At 46.0% G+C, this 22,833-nt stretch overlaps 1 protein-coding gene across 2 annotated transcripts in view; it reads right to left on the reverse strand.

The window, feature by feature from the left end:
* The window catches only part of PPP2R1B (protein phosphatase 2 scaffold subunit Abeta), a 35,768-nt gene that overhangs the window by 11,068 nt on the left and 1,867 nt on the right, over window positions 1–22,833 (reverse strand). For both annotated transcript variants that reach the window (XM_075546582.1, XM_075546581.1), the window contains exons 4-13: window positions 15,445–15,677; window positions 15,020–15,167; window positions 11,195–11,350; window positions 10,868–10,982; window positions 10,362–10,432; window positions 9,908–10,042; window positions 8,630–8,803; window positions 6,376–6,436; window positions 1,179–1,333; window positions 655–797 (exon numbers count right to left, since the gene is read on the reverse strand). In XM_075546582.1, coding sequence (XP_075402697.1) covers window positions 655–797; window positions 1,179–1,333; window positions 6,376–6,436; window positions 8,630–8,803; window positions 9,908–10,042; window positions 10,362–10,432; window positions 10,868–10,982; window positions 11,195–11,350; window positions 15,020–15,167; window positions 15,445–15,677 — 1,391 coding nt within the window. The remainder of the gene's footprint in view (window positions 1–654; window positions 798–1,178; window positions 1,334–6,375; window positions 6,437–8,629; window positions 8,804–9,907; window positions 10,043–10,361; window positions 10,433–10,867; window positions 10,983–11,194; window positions 11,351–15,019; window positions 15,168–15,444; window positions 15,678–22,833) is intronic.

The following is a 22,833-nucleotide window of genomic DNA, read 5'->3' on the forward strand; positions in this document are numbered from 1 at the left end:
AAAGGTCTCAGAATTCACTTCACACCACCAACACAGAGTTGAAATATCAAGTCGGAGATGGTGCCCTTTGAGAAGAGTTACCGTATATACTCGTGTATACGCCGAGTTTTTCAGCACAAAAAAATGTGCTGAAAAACTGGGGTTCGGCTTATACACGGGTCAGTGGTACCTCAGCGAGGTGTAACATCTCGCGGGTGATTTCCGTTCACTCAAAGCCCCACTGACACTACAGGGTTTTGAATGTTTGTTTACTCACATCTAACCAATCAGAGCCGTCCCATGATGTGGACGGCTCCAATTCACAGAAGCACCCGTAGTGTTTCACTTACTCCGGTAGCTGAACTGGTAAGGATGTGCCTGTGGCTGCACTCCGTCTCTCCCCTCTGGTCTCTGTGTTAATTCACATCCTGCATTTCCCACCCTCGGCTTATACTCGAGTCAATCAGTTTTTCTGCTTTCCCAGGTAATAATTAGGTACCTCAGCTTATACTCGGGTCGGCTTATATTTGAGTATATATGGTAATTATTTTGTTTCCTCCAAGCCCAGATGGCAGGCAAAATGAAAACTGCTGAATTCAATTATCAGCTGTTACTCCCCACAAAAGGGTAAGTTTGAAAATTACTTTTAAGGCAAGAATATCACCAAAATCTTACTCGGTATCTAGAATTGGTCCAATTTTCTGTAGGGATTTGGCTACATTGAAGCGAACGTTAGCAACTTGGTCTCCTGCCATCTTTAGCACGATGGGCAGCATTTGCTTAGTGGTTATTTCCTGACCACAGGCTTCCGACAGCGCCTGAAAAAGTCAATAAGATAGCTCATTCAAAACACCTGCATTTTAAGATTCATCCTAAATCTAATGGGACAAATTAATGTCTAAGAAGAAAATCCTTAACCAGCAGGAAAATGTTTCTAGTTGGAGCATCTAACATAGGTTGCACACAGAATCACTGAGGTAATGTGGCAGCTGTAAAGGCAAGCAGAATGCAGAACTAAATTGCAACAAGTTAAAATGCAGCTGCAGGTTATAACGTGAGCTTTAAAATGAACATTTCCTCCCATCTCCTAAGGAGAAATACACTCCGAGATAAGCCAGGATACCCAGAATTCAGACATACAGTTCTGAATAATTGGTGAACTACCGCGGATTAGCAGTTACCATCCAGGAAATACTTACATTAATGCAGAATAAAGTGGTCATTCTATGCAAGTAGTTAGGGTCATTGGCCATTACCAACACTTTGGGAACAATGGTATTTTGGGCCCACTCGGTTCCAAACTTCTGCACTAGTTTCATGAGGTTGTTGGTGGCAGCTTCTCGGATAGCGTACACTGCGAAAGAGTAAGGATCAGTCTCCTGCACGTCACAAGCCACGCATGCTCCTTTTACTCTGAACGCAAGCACACTGCGTGGCACACAGCAGCCCTGGAGGCTCGGCGGCTCTGTGCTGGGCCTGTAAATGGAAGACCAACAGGCTCGGCCCACCAGCTGCTCCCAGGGATAGAGAGAGATGCGGGCGTTTGTTTCCAGAAAGATCTACAGCCTTGGAAGCCCTCGGCGAGGTTCTACTTCCCGTCAGTGGGGGAGCTATGGGTCAGAATCAACTCGACACCAATGGGTTTACACGGCAAAAGCGCTTAGCTTTGACTCTTAAATTAAATGTGTAGCACCCATAAAGGGGGAAAAGGCGTGAAAATGTGTAGCACCCATAAAGGGGGAAAAGGCGTGAAAACAACCCAAAAGCATGCCTGTTACAATCCGCCAGATTCCAACGCAGTGACTCCACGGGACCAATCAGCACCTCCCATCGTTTCCAAGGCTGGAATCCTTATGGGAGCAAACTGCCATTTTTCTCCGCAGAGCAGCTGAGTGTTGGGATTGCCAACCTTTTAGCTCGCAGCCAAGAGCAGATCCAGGGTTCCTTCCGCATAGGCATCACCAAGAATTAAGCAATACCCAAGAACGCACACCATGTGCTGTGGGTCAGAGAAAAATGTCACTTTCCCTCAACGATCTTCTCCTTATCGGGAAAACAAGCGCAGTCACATGCTACATGACTGATTATAAGCATTCAATTGATTCATATGGACGGTGAGGGATACAGGAATTTAGAGAAAAGTGAGCCGGGTAAATCAAAGAAGTGTTCAAGGAAAAACCCAGGCCATCAGCAGGGCCTACAAGATTAGGTTTATATAAGCAGGAAAAACGGGTTGCAAAGAATACCAAAGATACCAATGAAAACAGTGAGTTCGGTGGGCCTTCCAAGGTTGGGCATGTAAGGTGGAGCCAGCACCCAGAGCATGCTGAAAGCTCCACCTGGACTTGAGAAGATGACGGTATGACTTTAAAGCAAGCCTGTGACCTGATGTGCGGTGGCCCAGTCTATCCCAGCAGCACAGGGTACCCTATAAAAGGCCACAGTGGCCAGTCATCTAAGAACTGCACACCAAGTTGCCTCTTTTCCACCAAAAATGTATGTCCAGACACGTCAATGTCTTCACTGAGTACACCTGCCTGCAGTCACATCAAATAACTTCCCACAAAAACGTGTATCAGAGACACCACAAATGTAGACAGTAAAACTGGTCTGCGCTACAATTAGTCGCTATATACAGCAGGGCGCCATCTCACCACCCCAATAAAACTCATGATGTGGGTTTAGTAGGGTGGTGGGAACCGGTGGTCACTGATTCCCGATTCGGCTTCTCATGTGAGCTGAGTCCACCCTTCCTGGTGAGAAAAGCCAGACTAGCAACCAACAGCCAAACCAGACTGTCCAGGCTCCTCAGCTCAGACAGGAGACCTCCCACTGCGCCCTCTATAGATCCTCCCAGTTAATGCTGATGAGAACAGGCAGGACAGCGTGGACAGGAACTCCATGGCTTTACTACCACTGTGGATCTTCCTCAAAGCCTCTGGGAGGAGCCTGTGTCGGGACTCTCCAGAGCCCTCTCCAAAGAGCAAGCTCCAGGTAACTATTTTATCATAGGAAAGTCTTTCTGTCTTTGTCTTTGCACAAGTCCCTTTCTGTCTCCTTCCCTAGGTGAGCTAACTAGCGAGGCCAACTGTGTCTTCTCCTCTATTACTGGTTTTTCATTTTATTGGGACTTTTCTCATCATAATGCCCTCACCAACAGCGATCCACTGCACACACCCACACTCTGCCTTAGCTGTAATGAGCTCTAGTTGGCCAGGTGCCTACTACTGTGTTCTTGGCGCCTCTCAATTTTGTTGTCAAGAGAATGTAAACCACTTCACGGTCTATTTACTCTCCTTGTTTTGCCTTTCCAGCTCCTGACCCCACAGTCTCGTTGGCCTGCAAGGTTTCGTTGAATGTTCCACTCACTCTAAATACGCTTTCTCCCGTGGTCTCGTATAAAGTAAGTCCCCTTCTAAGGTCCTCAGTCCGGCCAACGCTATTTACTCTACTCTGGGAACACAAGGAATGGTACTTTTCTCCTTACATTTCTTTTCTGGATTTCTTTTTCAATAGTATTCTTTTTTTTCTTAATCATTTTATTGGGGGCTCATACAACTCTAATCACAATCCATACATCAATTGTGTCGAGCACATTTGTACATTCATTGCCTGCATCATTCTCAAAACTTTTACTCTCCACTCAAGCCCCTGGCATCAGCTCCTCATTTCCCCTCCCTCCCGCTCCCCCAATAGTGTTCTTTTACTGGTTTAAAAACCTAAACACACAGTTTCAAAAGTCTAATGTACTAATTATCACTACATAAAACTTATCTAAAAAGCAAGTGAGTTGGTTCATTAAGGATAAAGCCATTTCAGAGCTGGCACTTCTGCTTGCAGGCCTGGCTGCAGCAGTCCAGCAGTACGAAGCTCTCTCCTGTCCCCGAAGCCGGGGCGCTCCCAGGAGGGAGGGAAACAAAACACACTTGACAGAGCAATGCGACAAAGAAAGGATGTGGGGAAGTGAATTCCCCAGAGAATACTAGGACTTAGTAAGTGCTTCCAAATAAAATGTTGTTTTAAAATAGAATGCCAACTTTCAAAGGGAGTACTGAATACTCTGCCGGGACATGGCCTTCCCAACAACATTAATATTTATTATGAGCAACATGAATACTTTCTTCCCCTGAAAAATGAAGACTTTCTTTCTATGGTTTGCCAAACTTAAATTTTACTTAAAAATGGGGAAAAAAAATTAACACCATGAAAGGGTAACTTTAGAAGGAAAAAGAAAGCAAGTCCTCACAGTAGTGGGCGAACCGTATTCACGTATTTTCTCCAACTCCTCCCTCCACGTGACCCCTGTATCGAACAAACATGCTTTGATACAAACACAGGGGTCCAAGGGAAACCACACCAAAGTCACTGCCGAGTTCGTTCTGACTCACAGCACCCCTACAGGACAGAGCAGAACGGCCCCAGCGGAGGTCTGAGGCTCTAAATCTTTACAGGAGTGGACAGCCTCATGTTTCTTCCTCAGAGAAGGCAGTGAGTGGATCTGAACTGCTCAACTTACGGCTTGCAGCCCAACTCATAGTCCCCTACACCACCAGAGCTCCTTCCGATGGTTAAACGGACCCACACACCTTCATTTCCCACAAATTTCTGGGACTGGGAACCCCACAGGTGAACAAGACATGCAGTACATAAATCATACTCTCAATACAAAAGTGTTAATTGGTCTAGCAAATCTAGCAAACCAGGGAGCCAAAGCTCACAGGGCGATACACTGAGCGCTCTCAAACATTCATCTACTGTACAGCAATTGGACCTGAGATTCAGCACTGGACATCGCTGGTACACCCATGGCTGCCTGACAGACAAGAGGACATTCCCGAGATCCCACCCAAAGGTCAACTGTTACTGACTTCTCCTCATTCTCACTCAGCATCAGGAGGTACAGCAGGGAAGGTACAAACAGTGGGCCTCCAAGCTTTCAGCAAAACAAAACGCCTGGACCCTGTCTATTGAGAGTTAACGTCTCTCACTCCTAAGAACCTCTTCCTGGGTCCCTAGGTCCACCTCCTTCCCAGGTATCCATTCCCCACCTAAAGCCTTCATTCCAACTCCAATCCCGTCTGACTGAATTCTAGCTGGTGAGAGGGACCAGCTCATATTAGGGCTACCAGTTTGGACGTGCTATGACTGACTATCTCTGGCTCTCGACCTGTAACCTTACTGGTTGGTATACTATTTACTACAGGACGCACTGACAGGGGAGTGCAGGGAGCTGGCTTTGTGGCAATCGGCCTTTTACTGCCTGCTTCTCCCAAACCTCCAGGCCGGGAGAGCTAATCAGAGGACTGAGGACCCTGAGGCAGGAGAAGAGCTGAGAAGACGGGTGGGGCTGGAAACCAAGAGAGCTCCTAGAGGATAAAAAACTGGAGCAGCAGACGCAGCACACCGCAGCTAAGTGGGCACAGCACACCGAGCACCCGTGGCTGGAGGCGGCATCAGGGCACCAGCTCTGGAGGAAGCTTCTGGTCTCTTCCCGGCTTCTGCTCCTGGGAGAGCTTCACGTGACCCGACACCTCTCTTCCCCGTCTCTGCTCACTTCCATAACCTCGTATATACATGCATGTATAGACAGGGGTGTGTATATATGTAGATGTATATATGTATCTCAGAAGAAATGGACGCAAGGCACATGCCACTCAAATCCTGCCTCATTAACAAAGACCACCACCCGCTGGGGTTAGAGCCACAGCAGAGAGGTCAGGATGTACAACCTGCATTCGGAAGGACGCCTGCTACCACTTGCCGGAGGGTGGGTTCCTGGGCAGCTGCATGGGAAATCCAACCCACTCAACCAGGACTTAGGCTCAGGCAAGAGGTGGCACAAACCAGCTCAGAGTGGGCTTTTGTTTGGGGGAGGGGTTCTAGTCTACTCCCAATCGATGCAATGGCCCCGTGGACCCCTGTGAGGGCCTCCAACTAAGCAAGGCTGTGCACCTCCCCCAGGGACCGACTGTGCTCCCCGCTGTGATATTTCCCCACCGCTTCGCGTTTGGGAGTGAACTTTTACAATAACAAGGAGCAAGGAGAAGGTCCAGCAGTGAGAAGGAAGGATAACGGGTGTACAAGACAGAGGTGAAGATAATGTTGTAGAATGAGTCATAGATGCCACAGGATGAGTAAGAAATATGGTAACGAAATTGCTTAGAGGAGGAAAGAAATAGAACATGGAAAAAACCCTACAGAAAATAGAGCTGTCAGCTATACATCCAGAGAAAGTTAATTGCAGTTTAATCAAAGACTGTCTTCATCCTTGTTTTATGGCAAAAGATGAAATGGTCAAACCCAAATTCCATTTTTAAAAGGGGAGTATATGAAAACCAAGGGCTATGTGTCCAAGCACAAGTGTTCTATAATCATGTTTTTAACTTAGCTACTTACCGTGGTCCACGAGCCAGGCCATGCACAAAGAATTCAGCTTTTCATCAAAGAATTCCACACCCTATGGATACAGAAAATTCCATCAGCACAAATGTCCAAAGGTCAGAAACTCATTTCTATTATACCAGGGTGACCTGGTGGCCAAAAGAAAGACCTGCTTCCACATGACTGAATTCATGAAACCAGCAAAGGAAGACCATGGGGCTTACAAACAAGCTGCAAGTACATTTTACGGGGTGGGAATAATAAACAGAAAAAGCATAACAGAGATGGTGCAGGTCGTGCTACACTGAAGAGAAGAGGCCAGCTGGCGGCCAGACACAACACTGTAGACGAGGGAGACATGCAGTGGGACAGACGGCCTGCCAAGCCAGCTCCAGATAATTGGCAAAAAGGCATCTCTCAGGAAAACACCTACCAATTATAAAAACAATCACCCCTTCCCTTTTGGTCAGTATAACCACTAAGGCCGGAGAAACTGACATCAAGAAATAGAACCAGCTCTAAGGGAGGCGTCTCTTGGCTGAGCGGAGAAGGCAGGAAGAGGAGGGAGAGAAGGCAGGGTGAGAGGAAGAGCGTGGGTGAGGCAGCCCCATGCAGCCTCACGGGAGGGCAGAAGGAAGCACCCTGGCTCCTGGGTCTACTCTTCCTGGCTGCCAGCATGTGGTCACGTCGGCACAGGCCGGGGATGAGCGCCTCGGGCCATTTGGGGCCTTCTCACCCGTGGGCGAATGCATCCAGACTTTCCCCGTGTCTCCCTTTGGGAACCTACATTTTCTTTGGATATTATGAAACTCCTGAACAGTGACTGCAGATTTTAAATCAAGTGCTGTAATTTAAAGTTGCAGTGCTGTAAGAATAGCTACTTAATAGGACAAAGTGACTTAATGATAATAAATCTGTATGAGCTTTCACCAAGCATATGCAAGTATTCATTTATTCAGCAATCAACAAATGTTCAATGCCTAATTAATGCCAGGCATGATGCTGGTAAACCACCCCCAAAAAGAACAAACCCACTGTCAATTCTAATTTATGGTGACCCTAATTTGTAATTTCGAAGGCTGTAATTCTTTATGGGAATAGACAGCTCCAACTTTCTCCCAAGAAGCAGCTGATGGGCATGAACCTCCAACCTTGCAGTTGGCAGTCCAACGTTTACCCATCATGCCACCAGGGCTCTTTAAGCACTATGGTAGGTTCTGGAAATAAAACATTCCAAAGACACAATCCCTACCTACCACTTGTCTATGTCCCTCACTAGACTTCAGCATACAGCAACTAAAAAGATGAGGATATAAAACGCAGCCTTGGCGTTTCACTCCATAGGATGACAGTTATAATTCAGCTCCTCGTGAAACCTAGACCCTAAGCGATCATGTAATCATGGAAACTTTGATCACACTACCATTAAGGGCACCAATCTTTCTTTTGTATATAGTAATTTGTGAACTTCCTTTAATCAGAATATAGGAAAAGTGTTACCTAGAGACATTTTTCTCAGAACATAAACAGGGAAGTTACCTTGAACAAAAAGCAAATCTGTCTATCTTGAATTCATACTCCCTTTTGCTTTCAGTTAAAAATTCCTTAAGTCTGTCTGAAATAACAATAATAATTGATCAAAGATTCACGAGGCGGGGAGAGGAACTGATACCAAGGGATCAAGTAGAAGGAAAATGTTGATGGCAACAGATGGACAAGTGAGCTTAATTCAGTTAAATGATGGACTATTATAAGATTTGTAAGAGCCTCCAATAAAATGATGATTTTAAAAAAAAAGAAAGGAAAAAATTTTGCAAAAATGTCGACTGGGAGTTGGTAGATGCTGAAAAGTATGGCAGAAGCTTCAAGCTTTGGATTGCAAACTATGGGCCACTCCTTGTTTTGGTAAATAAAGTTTTATTAGAACACATACACACAGAAAAAATTCCTTAAGATACAGAGACATTACAAAACCAATCACAAAATCTATGCTACACACATAAGCAAGAAATTGACTATACTATTCTTTTGGTGAGGCAAAATCTATTTACGCACACACGCATACATGTGAAGGGGCTTCAAAAAGTTTGTGGAAAAAATGCAATTAAAAGACAACAGAATCTTTCCACAAAGTTTTTGACAGCCCCTTGTATTATTTCTCTAGACGTTAATGGGCCATCCCAGGTCCACCACGTAAGCCACTGCACCTACTAGCCGGCATGAGTCATCCTGCTACCATTCCCAGCTCAGTTCACGGAGGTCTACTCACCAGCTGGCCCGCCAGCAGCGGCATATACTCAATGATGGCCAACCGGACCCTCCACTTGGCATCCTCGGCCAGCTCCACTATGGCAGGAAGGAGAGACTGGGAGAGCTGCCGGACTCCAATCACTTCATTTACACAATCCAAATTGGAGATGATATTCAAACGGACTTCAGGACACTACAAGTACACAGGCCCCAGAAGAAGACGTAAAATCAAGCAAGTTGAAACACAAGCGACAGTGCGCATACCTGATGGAAATACTCAAGACTGGGTACACACATGAGCTAAGGCCCCGAGCCTGAGTGAGCATTCAATGGAATGGCTAGAGGATAGCTATGTCATTCAGCGACATCCATTCAAATTCCCGATCCGCCATTGCCAAGAGACCTCCTTTTACCTCTCCAGGTCCCTGTTTATCTGTACAGGGAGGATGATAATCGCGTAAACCACCTCATGAAATTATTGTAAGGATCATGTTAAAACACAATACTAAAAAGACATGAAAATACTAGGGTCATGCCTGGTACATGAACTACTCAATAAACTTTAAAAAAAATCTACTTCTATCAAGTTGATTCCAACTCGTGGTGACGTTGTAGGACAGAGGAGAACTGCCCTGAGGAGTTTCCAAGGCTGGGATCCGTTTTCCTCTGCCTTGCATGAAAGCATGAATGAATGATCTGGAAGCAGACTCCCAGAGCATCCTCCTGGGGAGTGGTTCACATCAGACCTTTCGGTGAGTGGGCAAGTGCTCAATCCCCGAGCCAGGGCCCGTTCACTACTCAGTCAAATCAAAAGTCAAACTCACTGCCATGGAGTCTGTGCCCACTGGGAGCCCCTACAGGGCAGGGCACAACTGCCCGGTGGGTTTCAGAACCCTGTCTTCCTCCCCCAGAGCGGCTGCTGGTTCTGAGATGCTAACCTTGCCATAGCCACTGTGCCACCTGGCCTCCATAACTCTGCAACTGATAAAATGCTAGCCATGCTTTGTACTGCTGTTATTTAGACTTAAGTGAAAGAACATTTTAAAATGAAGATACATTAAGTTTAAAAATAAGGGAGAAAACGTAAAACAACAATCAGGCAGATATAGTATGCATACACTTTTTAAGTCCTTGTGTCCATTTTCTGAGAGCCTCTAACCCCAAACCCAAACACAAGGATTGTCATTGGCTTCTCACTGGTTCATTTTTTAAACTCCCTTCACCCATTCAGGCCCTACTTTGGAGAAACCCCAAACCCAACCCCAGAAATCACTGCGACAGAGGAGGAGAGACTCACCTCATCTTTCAGCTGAGCCAGAAACAGAGGTAGAAGATGCTCAATGGTATTTTCTTTGCCCAAAATGGTAGACAATCCCATAATTACAGAAGCTAGAGCTGATTTGACATGTTGATTTGTATCAGAAACTAATTCCTAAAATAAGATAAAAATGAAAAGCATTTCCTTTTTGCAAGACAGAGGAAACTTCCACAATGTCTCCCAAGGAATATTTTAAAAACAGCACTATTACAACACGGACAGTTCTAATGTTCCCTTAGACCCTCTTAAACACAAATTGTACTTTATAATTCCGAAACACTAGTGAAAAATAATAGTGCCATTATTAACACACCTGCCCCCTCTCCCCAGGTTCACCTTTGAACTCAAGGAACTGTACGTGAAGCAACAAAATGAGGTGCGGTTTAGCTTTCAGACAAGGCAGAGTAAAACAAAACAAGCTGAAGCTGTTTACCTTTATATAGGGAAGAATTTGATTCATAATTATGGTCTCTCTACCTTCATCGGGTAAGTTCTCACAAAGTTCTAAGAGAGAGAGAGAGAGAGAGAGAGAGAGAGAAATGTTTACATATGGCCATCTCTAAGGAGTCGGATGAGGAAATCTAAGTCAGTTAATAAGGCATGGGAAATCAAACCACATGCTCAACCAAGCAAGATCCAAGGGGTAAAATGGCTCTTCTTCCAACTGCGCCTTGTCTTCGACCCGTGTGCCGCTGCACAATGTCATACGCCAACCCAGCTAGCCAAAGCCTTCTAGAAGAGCGGCAACAGACATCGCTGTCTGGTTGGACATATTAAGGAAGCGGCTTTCAAAGCACAATGTGACGTTTCTATACACTGAATTTGTCTCTGTTTATTTGGAAAACCTAACCTGGGACAAAAACCTGCAAAACTCACTGACGTTTACAAAATGCACCAAAGTGATTGACAAATGTTGCGACATACACTGAACCCCCTAACCTTTCACTTTGTGGGCAGCAGCTGCTCGGACTTCGGCTTCACAGTCTTTAAGGAGGTTCTGAAAGGCGGGGATGAGGTCGTTCAGGGTGATTTTAGGACCCACAGCTTTCTGGAGCTAGAAAAGAATTGTGCAGGTTTCACATGAGCACCGACAAAATAACAGATAAGGACAAAGTGTAAGAGTATAATCTTGAAGCATGCCTTTGTGTCACAAATATTTCCTCGTCGGAAGAATGTAAGCCAAGGGACTTTTAGTCTAACAGTAAGTCTCTGAGATGCTTACAGGTTGTTTTTATTTACTTATTTTGGTACTTGCAGTCATTTTACCTCTGAGAATTTGTCAGCTACCATGTAGCGGACTCGCCAAGACTTGTCTTCCGCTGCCTGTCTCAGTGTAGGCATCACCATCATCTCAAGATCATCCTGAGTCAGTATCTGGGCAATACTGACACAAGCTTCCACAGCTAGCAGGCGCACGGAATCCTAAAGGGACAAGGCATCCGGTTGTCAAGCAGTATTTACTGGGAGCCCTGGGGTGCGGGGTGGTGGTGACCTACAGTGAAGACATGGGAGGGGCCCTGGAGGTGCCACGTGGTTTGAACTCGCCCGGCTACTTCAAGGGCCAACTGGGCGGCGGTCTGCTCCGGTAAAGCTGTCTGCCTAAAGGTAAGCCAATGGGGCAGCTCTACTCTGTAATACGGGCTCCACACGGGTCAAAAATCAGCGGAGCAACTGACAACAGGTGGTTTATGAAGGGCGTGGTGTGGTCTTTGTTTAGAGACACCTCAGCCAACAGTGGCAGTCTGGAAACTCTCAGTTCCACCCTGGCCTATAGAGCTGCTGTGAATCAGCATCAACGACATGGCTGCTGAGTTTGGGTTTTTTCTTGGCATACAGACTCTACGTCCAAATCACATTCCTGACTCTCTCCCTCTTCCTATTACCCTCATCCTAGTTCACCACCATTAACTCATCTCTGGGTTATGACCCAGATGTCCTAGCTGGTCTTCCTGCTTCTACTCCTGTCCTTTACCATTTAGTTTCCACCCTGAATGACCTTTTGAAAATAAAAATTTTCACACCTCTGCATAAAATCTTCCAATAGGTGTGGGGGGGGAGGCGGGACTCAAAGATCAGAAGAACTAGTTCCCCAGGTTTAAAGGCCTGCCATGATGTGGCCCTGCCCATTTTCTCCAACCCACCTCTTACCAGGCTCTCTTTCCCTGACTCTGTGCCAGCCTGGGGGCTTCAGCACTTGATGTCCCCTCTGCCTAAGCTCTGACAGTCTCTGGCAGGAGAGTGCATGGCTAGCTCTGGTCCTCCAGGAAAGAGATAACCTGTCTGCCTCCTCAGAGACCTTCTGACCAGGAAAGCCAGAGGCCTACCGCCCTACTTAATTTTCACAGCATTTTCCCCTTTCAGATAGCTTTTGTTTACATATCTGTTTTCCACAACGACTGTGTACACTTCATGAAAGCAGGGTCCATCCATATCCCTTGACACTGGATACCAACATGAAGTAGAACAGCGTCTGATACATAGTAGGCTCTTAATACAACCATGCAGTGGTCTTACTGACCCGACCAAGCCTCCATCTGATTAAGCTTCTACAACAAGGTGGGATAGTGGCTATATCTGGCCAAAGTTACTTTGTATAAAGTATTATTAGAACAGCGCCAGACTGCTATACTGTTATATACTGTCTACGACAGTGAGCAGAGGTGAGTCATTATGATAAAGGCTGGTCCACAAAGTCTAAAATATTTACTATTTGATCCTCTTTATAAAAAAATATGCAAGCCTATTCTCAAGAGTCAATACCAATTTGTGGTTGCCAATAAAGAGGGAAAAAGATAATATTAAGCTACACTGTGAGAGAAATGTAATCAGTAAAGTCTCAAATGAGAAAAATCTTAGGCTGCACTATCCAACATGGCAGTGGTTTCCAACCTTCCTAAGACCGCGACCCGTTAATACAGTTCCTCATGTTGTGGGGACCCCCCACACACACACCATAAAATTTTCATTGCTATTTCATAACTGTCATTTTGCTACTATTAGGAATCGGGCAATCCCTGTGAAAGGGTCGTTCGACTCCCAAAGGGGTCGCGACCCACATTTGAGAACTGCTGCACTATGGCAACTCCTAGCAACACATACTTCCTGAGCACTAAAAACCTGCCTACTGCCAAATGGTCAGGGAATACTTTGGTCCAGTAAAACACAGACATGACTCCTTTATCCATTGTCTCAGTGTTCTTGGGAGATACTGCATTTCCTACAAATTCAAAGTCTGTGGCCACCCTGCACGGAGCATGTCTGCTGGCACCATTTTACCAACAGCCTGTGTTCATTGCACGTCTGTGTCACATCTTGGTAATTCTCACAGAATTTCAAACTTTCTCTGAGTGCTACTGCAAGCTTAATAGACTGCCAAGCCAACGCCCCACTGCCAGGATTGGTGCCAACTCACAGCTACCCTTGCGCAATCACACGGCCCCAAGAGGTTTCTGAAGTGTGCATCTTCACCGAAGCAGAAGGCCGCCTAGCTTTCCCCCAGAGCAGCTGCTGGGCTCACACTTCCAACCTTTCAAGTATCAGCCAGTGCTCCACCCACTGTGCCACCAGACTCCTTGAACACGCTGCTCTAGAATGCAGGCAGGACGTTGACGAGCACCGGCAAAGCCTAAGCGCTCAGGTGTCGCTGGACTGCAGTATTCCCCTTACTACCGGGACTGGCACCAAAGCGGCAGCACCTCTAAGATATATTTGTCCACCACTACTATGAATTTCAGTTGTTTCTTTGTTTAATGTGGCTGGAAAATTTGAAATTACACTGGTGGGAGCAGTCACATACTGTGATCACAACCCGTGTCCCTGGCCAATCTGTGCAGAAAGTGTGAAATGGGGACCTAACCTGCTTACTTGTGAACGGTGACTCCTGAAGATTAAAGTTTTGAGCATTGCCACTCAAGGCCCATGCTTGGCTAACAAGAGAGCAAGCAGGGGACTCATCAAGGTCAGGACCAGAGTTCTTCTCGGGGAGGGGTCGAGTGGAGGGCTTCTCGTGCAGGGACTGGAAGAGTGCTTTCAGGGGTGTAGGACAAGGGTGTCTCCCTAATTATGAGCCATCATAAGACCATTTTAGAGATTACCTTTCATTCAAAATCTGAAACTGAGGCTATCAGTATGTGCCCCGATGGGATTCTAGCACAGGCGGCAGGAAATTAGAGCCCCACAAGGACTCACCGCCTAAAGTCCAGGCACTCGGGCTGACCCTCCGACCCCGCAGCCCAGGAAGCCAGGAATTATGGGGACAAACTGCCTAGGTCAAACAGCAATTTCACCAATGCCCCTGAGTATACAGCCTCATCTCAACTTTCTGGGCCTCCAATTTCCTAACGTCTAAAAAGGTCTATTTTACTTATGAGACGCCTCTGAGGACTCAATGACTTAACACGAGGGCGCTTCGGAAAGTTCACAGGAAAACCTCGTTACTTTCCCACTCCGTGTTCCCACAGTCTTTTTCAAGTTCCCATATAAGTAAGCCACTTAAAACAGAAGCCAGACTCTAGCTAGCATTTCTGAGTGTGGCTCTGTCATTGTACTACCAAAACAGAGGTCCAGATCCTCAGACTTAAAATTGTGATCGTGCTAGCTTATTCCATATAATAGTACAGAGGCTGCTGAAGAGGGCCAAATAGCTTCCCCGAATGTATTCTGCTTATTTATTGGAAAGTCAAAGATTGCAGAAAACTTGACTCCTCTGAATTACAAGATGCCCTGCCCCTCCCAGAAGCACCCGGTGCAGTGTCTTTCCCTTAACTGCGGCTCCCACTGCTCTGACTCCTTCCTCCCTTTGGCAGCTGCTACCTTAAGTAGCCCCGAAGGTCCTGTGAGCTACACACTGGAGTAAGGTCAGCCACTCTTCAGGAGGCAGAGCGGTGGGGCTGCCTGTCCCCATGAAGTTGTGCATCCTCAGTCCTAGAGAGGGCGGCTATGGGTTCGGACCAACTCTATGGCACTGGGTCAGGTTTGGTTGGCAAAAGTCTGGTACGGTAAGAAACATAAAAGAAATCCCCCAAAGTCATTCCCCAACAATGTTTGAGAAGAAGCCCATCTGTGTATATAAAAAGTGCTGAGTTCATTTACCTGTTCATCTGATGCTAGATTGGAGAACAATGGGACAATCTCACTTTTCACACTTTCTAATTCCAAAACTTTTGCAAATTCACCCAACTTGGAAGCAGCAGCACGTCGAACCATAGGTGTGTCATCTGAGCACAGAGAACGGAAGTGCCTGCAGCGAATAAAGGGGTGCCCCCCCCAAATACCAGTGATGAAAAGTCTCGCAGCTCACTAGCGAAGGAGATCTCAACAAACGTCAGAGATTCAGCTTCCATTCAGAGGTAACAAAAATAGGACCACAGGCTTACCCAATTGGATGACTACAAAGTGATGCCATCAATTAACCGTATTAATTGACAGCACTCGCTGATAGCAGGGCACTGTGTACATTGCCAGCTACGAGTTCCCATTAACCCCAAATAAAAGTTGTCAAAAATGTCCTAGCTTACTGTCTGATTTCTGCCTTGACAGCATTGGAGGCCCTGGGGTAGCAAACGCTGAACAAGCCACAGGCAGATGTGCGAGACGTGAACCAATCCCCGCTGGCGAGGCGTTTCACCAGGGGCACAAAATGAGCTTCCAGAGCAACGGGAGTGTGTTCCTGGGAGATCTGCCGCAGCGACTCCACAGCCCTGTCACGAACCACCGTCTCTTCCACAGTTGCCAGACTTTCCAGAGGAGGCTGCAGAAACCAAGAAGAAAATGAGTGAAATAAATCAGGTGCAGATCCCCACCTTTCACAGTGACTGAAGGCAGGGGGCCCATGTAACACATCACACCAAATGGTAACTCGCAGCTCACACAGTGATAACATATGGTGCACCCAACCTGAAGACACGACTTCTATCGGAGAGCCAAGATCTCATGTCCCAGATGGCAATCCCCAGATGGTGTCTACAGATGACACCGTGGAAGAGTCTTGACACAATATTAATATTATTGTGCATTGACTCACTAGGTTTATGACATGTAGCCAAATCCAGACGGAAGGACCATGTGTATTTTCTCAAGTACAAGAGCAAAAATATGTTTAACACCAAGCATCACTATCCCACAATGGCACCTTGTCAGGCCAGGCCACTCGAGTCCATAGCGCTACTACTGTGGGAGGTGCAGGTAACCATGTCAACTAGCTCTGCATGCCAATTTATCCAACCTACAAAAGAGCCAAAACTCACATTTTTCAGGTTGCAGTTTTCTTTTCCCGTGAGTCGGACATTTTTTCTGAAGGCCTTTAGATACAACCATCAAATGAGGGGTCCATCAAAACAACCAACCAACAAAAAAACCATATTGAGAACGAGGGGGGTCAGAGCAGAGACCCAAACCCACCTGGAGACAATGGGACATCCCCTCACAGAAGGGTCAAATGTAAGAGAGGAGTCAAACCAGAGTACAGCAAAGCATCGATGAAACACACATTTCTGGTTCCTTGACGCTTCCTCACCCCCGTATCATGACCCCAGACCCGCCTTTAACAGTGGGCCAGACCAGAGCATGTGCACAGGCACACATAAGAACTCAGGACACACAGAATCCAGGAACAGGAATAGCGATACCAGAAGGGCAGAGGGAAGGTGGAGTGAGGAGGGGAGGAAGTAGGGAACTGATTGCAGTGATTGACACATAACCAACCACACCACCCACTCCAGGGTGATGAAAAACAGAAACTGGGGGGGAAACAGCAGTAGGTGTAAGATATGAAAATAATAAATTATCATTTATCAAGGGGTCACAAGGGTGGGGGGGAGGGAGGGAAAAAAGAGGATCTGAAACTAAAGGCTCAATAGAAAGTAAAAGTCTAGAACAGAATGATGGCAACATGCACAAATGTGCTTGATACCATTATGTATGGATTGTTATAAGCGCTGTAAGAGCCCCAATAAAATTATATTTTAATAATTAAAGAACAGATGAATAAAGGAAATCGTATGTGGAAAAAAACAAAAATGAAGGGTCCAAAGATGGAGGAAACTGCAGCTTTAGAAACAGAAGAGACCGAGGACGTGGAGAGTCTGGTCTCGGTTCAGTAACTGAGTATGAAACGGCCAAGTGAAACGTGAGAATAAGCTAGTTCCCTGGACCTCTGCCTTTAGTCCTGGGTGGATCCACCATACACCATGAGCTGCAGATGTGAAAACACAAGATCCACTTGTAGAACTGACCAATAGAAACAAAGGGATAAGTCAACAGACAGAAGTAAGCACAGGCTTAATAATATATTTTCCAAATTACTATTTGCTACACAAAGATAAGGAGCAAAATAGTCAACTTCTTTAGTATTTCAGAAACCCCTTGAAAAAAACATTTCTTATTGCCTAAGGCCTTTCACATACGAGCTCTGGTGGCTAGGTGGGTTACACATCTGGCTGCTAACCTCAAGGTCAGTTGTTCAAAGCCACCAGCCACTCAGCAGGAGAAAGGGACTTTCTACTCCCACTAAGTCTTAGAAACCCTGAGGGGCAGTTCTACTCTGTCCTACAAGGCCACCATTAAGCCGAATGAGTCAATGGCAGTGAACTTTGATCTGGGCCTTCTGCCCTAGGCCCTCCGACTTGAAGCCATCACTGACTAATCTTATTACTATTACAATCCACACCCACCGCCTGAGAAGTGCACAGGAATACTCTCTGGATAAGACCGCTGCCTACTTCTCCAGACTTTTTGTCCTGCTCCCAGGCCACCCCTCACACTTTGCACTCTAGCTGTCGTAAACAAGTCTGTTTGACGCTTCCAAGCCTCTAAAAGTCATTATTCTTGGGATAATAAACAATTGCTGGATTCCAGGCCCTGAACACAACCAAAGTAAACATGGCCGATGAAGCTCCCTGCTCTGGCGGTGCCAGAACTCTAATGGAGAAAAACAGAGGACCAGGAAGACACTTGAAAGGTGAGAACCATTCTGGCGAATGCAACAGGAGGAGGCGCACAGGCAGGGACGAGGAAGCCATTTCCCATTGGATGTCTAAATATCAAACCCAGATCAAGGAAGCCCGAATGAGCCTTTAATTCGAGGAATACATAAGGCCAAGGTCCTCTGGCCAATATGAGCTCGGCTCATTCAAAGACTAAGGAAGGCCGAGAAGAATGTAGGAGGTCAGGATAAAAGAGCAAACCCTAAGGTGGGAGAGGAAGACTCTGAAGGTTCTTGTACAGGAAGGCACAAAGTTTGGCTTTTGTAGGAAAAATGACAGTGATCCATCTGTGGGTGAAGGTGAACTCAAAGTGGGTGAGAGACCAGAGAAGACGGAAGCTAGTGAAGATATGATGTCCTAATGTAGAGGGAACACCATGGTGGCTGATCCAAGGTGACAGTACCAATAGGTGGAGCAAAGTGGGCGGATCTGGAATACAATCAGAACCGACTCACTCTCATCAAGTCAATGCCACCTCATAGTGAGTCTATTGGACAGGGTACAACAGCCCCTGTGAGTTTTCAGGTTTAGAAAGCCCCAGCTTCCTCCCATGCAGGGGCTGGTGGTTTTGAACCACTGACCTTGCAGTTAGCAGTGCAATTCCTAACACCCTGTAGAACCTACAGGAATTACTAGACTCTGGTCACACAAAGATTAAGTGCTCAGCTGTTAACCAAAATATTGGGGGTTCACCCCACCCAGCTGCCCACAAGAGAAGACCTGGCAATCCGCTTCTATGAAGATGATAGAAAACTTACCACATGCATAAGCAAATGTGGTGAAGAAAGCTGATGGTGCCCGGCTATCAAAAGAGATATTGTGTCTGGGGTCTTAAAGGTTTGAAGGTGAACAAACGGCCATCTAGCTCAGAAGCAAAAAAGCCCACATGGAAGAAGCACACCGGCCAGTGCGATCACGAGGTGCCAAAGGGACCAGGTAAAAAGGCATCATGCAAAAAAAAATTTTTTTTAAGATATATGTGTGTATATGTATGTGTGTGTGTGTGTGTGTGTGTATACCATATTGAATGAAGGGGGAAGTGCAGAGTGGAGACCCAAGGCCCAAGTGTCGGCCAATGGAGATCCCCTCACAGAGTGGTTCAGGAGAGGAGATGGGTCAATCAGGGTGCGAGGTAGTACCGATGAAGAACACAGCTTTCCCCCGGGTCCTGGATGCTTCCTCCACCCAAATACCATGATCCGAATTCTACCTTGCAGGGCTGGATAGGGCAGAGGCTGTACACTGGTGCATATAGGGACTAGAGGCACAGGGAATCCAGGGTGGATGATACCTTCAGGACCAGGGGTGTGAGGGACGATGCTGGGAGAGCGGAGGGCGAGTGGGTTGGGAACTGATTACAGGGGTCCACGTGTGACCTCCTCACTGGGAGAGGGATGGCAGAGAAGGGGGGGGGAGACTCTGGATAGGGCAAGATATGACAAAATAACGATGTATAAATTACCAAGGGCACATTGGGAGAGGGGAGCCGGGAGGGAGGGGAAAAAAAAGAGGACCTGATGCAAAGGGCTTAAGTGGAGAGCGAATGCTTTGAGAATGATTGGGGCAGGGAATGTATGGATGTGCTTTATACAATTAATGTATGTATATGTATGGATTGTGTTAAGAGTTGTGTGAGTCCCTAATAAAATGTAAGAAAAGAAGAAAAAAAAAAGAATGATGAGGGCAACAAATGTATAAGGGTGCTTTGCTCAATTGATGTATGTATGGATTGTGATAAGAGTTGTATGAGCCCCAATAAAAATATTTATTAATTAAAAAAATGATTAGGGCAAAGAATGTACAGATGTGCTTTATACAATTGATATATATGTATGGACTGTGATAAGAGTTGTATGAGTCCCTAATAAATTGTTAAAAAAAGAAGAAAAAAAGAAAACTTACCACAAAAAGCAAATGGGGTCGTTTTACTGACATGTGGGGTCTCAAGGAGTCAGAATCCACTCAAAGGCTTTGACTTACAACCACAGGAATTACCAGGAATCCCGGGAGACATATTACCCTGCGGTTAGCAGTTCAAACCCAGATAGGTCCCTCAGAAAAGAGGGCGGGAATGTCTGGCAAACTGCTTTCCAAGGTCACAGCTTTGACTTACACTTGGGACTAGATGACAAATCAGCAAAGACAACGTCGTCGTAAGAGTTATTAACGGATTACATGTGGGGAACAAGAGAAAGGGGATGCAAGAATGTCTTCTAGGCTTCAGCTTGCCTGACAGGGCAGGAGGCAACCAAAATGACAGGAAAGTTTCGGAGAGTAGATCGAGTTCTAAGCACTTGAATTTGAAATGACTGTTTGACATCAGGTAGGAAAATCAACGGAAGCTGGCTAGACTGGAGGACTTCAAAAAGTTGGTGGAAACATGCCATTTATCTCTTCATCCCATTTTCCCATGAACTTATTGAGTTCATAAAAAGGTAATACAGAGCTCAAAAGCAGTCAGAGGTGAAGACAGAAATTGCAAGAGTCGGCATCAAGAAGATTTTTGAATCTTCACGATGTATTTAAAGCATGAAGCATTCTTCCCTGCCTTGCCCAACTACCGAATTCCTTGTCACCCTTCAAAACCTATTTCAGACATCATCTCTCTAAGGGCCTTTGTGGTGAAGTGAAATGTCTTCATATGGTTTTTGAATTCATGTCTCTCTAACTCCCACCAAATGACTGGGTGGGAGTAGGCAGAGCGGGCATGTGTAACTAATCAGTTTGGGCTATAAGAATGAGCCAATCTTTGAGGCGGGAGCAGAGAGAGAGTGAACGCCCAGGACCATCAGAAAGGCATGTTCAAGGCCTTACCTCTGTCTGAAGTGGCCTAGACCAGAAGTGCCAAAGGCTGTGGCCTGGAGACTATGGGACAGAGTAAAGGAGACCGGGGCAAGGAAAGCATGAGACAGAACAAAGGAGCCGTGATGAGACTGTGAGACACAGAGACACAGGCAGGCTTCCAGGCCCACAGATGCAGAGGCCAAGAGGCCACATGGCTGAGAGGCTGAGGACTGGAGAGAGACTTGGCTGTTGGCTGAAGAGGTGTTGCTGGGGACCAATGACTGTATCCTTACTGCTTACTGATCTAGACCTACAATTACTTATTAACTTTCTTTTAAAAAAATGCCCAAAACTACGAGCTGTATCCGTGAGTTTGATGTGGCAATGGCAATGAATTATTGACCCCAGCCTACAAGTGGGTGGAAATGACTGGTGTCAGCATAAGTAACAAATGAGATGTGGGGAACGAAGAGAATGGAGGGTGGAGGCTTGACTGACACTTGCTTCATGGCAACAGAGAAGCCGGCGGTGGTCAGATATGGCCCCCATGTCGTTTCCTACGGCCCTCCTTGATCACCTGGTTTAATTTGTTTGTCCTCTGTTATGTGGGCGTTTCTACATGCTTCGGTTGTTCCACTCATCACTGTACAGTAATTACTTGCTGACAAATAAGCACAGAAAAGAGACCTCATTCCGTTCCCATTGGTCTTCTTTAATTTTAACACTAGAGTTTCAATGCAGGACACAGTAAGCACTCATAATGGTCACCTCAACTGAAGGAACTCATCAGATTTATAAAGGAACTCAGGGCAAATATTACACTAACAATTAAAAACAAAAAAACTTATGGAGCATTTCCAAAACAATGATGTAGATGATAATCACAACTTCTAAATCCAGGGGGAAGGAAAAAAATCAAGGATTGCAAATCAAAATTACAGCATATATATCACATCCACTAGGATAGGTTTGCTTTGTTTTTTAAGTAAGAAAAGAAGGCGTGTGGAGAGAAGGGAGGAAGTAAAACCCTGGCCTGTCACCGGTGGGCACGTGCGATGGTGGCAGCTGCCACGGCAAGGCTTGGTCGGTCCTCAAATCATTCATTACACATAAAACTATGCAGCAACCCTCCCAGTCACACATCTCAACGAACCGGAAGCTGGTGTTCAAACAGGAACTTGTGCATGAAAGTTCACAGCAGCAGGACTGGCAACAGTCCCGAGACAGAAACAACCCAAACTCTCATCAGCTGACGGAGAAACAAAACGTGGCTTATAGCCATAGAACAGGATACGATGGCGGCCCGAAGCAATGCAGTACTGATACCTACAGCACAAATCAACCTGGAAAACATTATGTTTTCTTTTTAAGTCAGAGAAGCCAGTCACGAAACACTACATGTGTAGGATTCGACTTCTATAAAACACCCAGAAAGAAAGAAAGAAACTATCCGGAACAGGCAAATCCATAAGAAGCAGATTAACAGTGATCAGGAGGGAGCTGGGAAGAGAGGAGAAAAGAGGATGTCTCCTCCTGAGAGTGGGGTTTCCATTGGGGATAATGAACAGGCTCTGGAACTAGAGGACTCATTTACAAAGCACTCTGAATGGCGTATACCACTTACCACAGAATTGTACGGGCTTAAATGGTCAAAATCGTGGAAGTTTATGCTCTGTGTAGTTTATCACAACAAAAAGAAAACAAAACCTCAAACTCATTGCCATCCAGTCGATGCCGACTCACGGCCACTGTGTAAGACAGGGTCGAACTGCCCCTGCGGGTTTCAGAGTCTGCTAACTCTTTACGTGAGCAAAAAGCCTCCGTCTCCCTCAGAATGGCTGGTGGCTTCGAACCACTGACCTTTTGGTTAGCAGCCCAACTCATAACCCACCATGGCATCGGGGCTCCTAAAAATGAACACACAATTAGGCTTTTTTAAAAAGTCCTTTTTCTCATCACTTCTGTAAACTATTAGGTTTCTAGAGGCAAGAAATGATTATTGTGTTAATAATGAGAAGAAAAAGAAAATGTTAATTGAGTCCAGAATGCCTACATTATTTGTCCTCTTAATGGCTACCATTATGACTGTCTATCCATATAAAGATCATGATCTAAATTTCCTACTAGACGACACACACA

This window comes from Tenrec ecaudatus, chromosome 4 (genome assembly GCF_050624435.1).
Source record: "Tenrec ecaudatus isolate mTenEca1 chromosome 4, mTenEca1.hap1, whole genome shotgun sequence".
Lineage (NCBI taxonomy): Eukaryota > Metazoa > Chordata > Mammalia > Afrosoricida > Tenrecidae > Tenrec > Tenrec ecaudatus.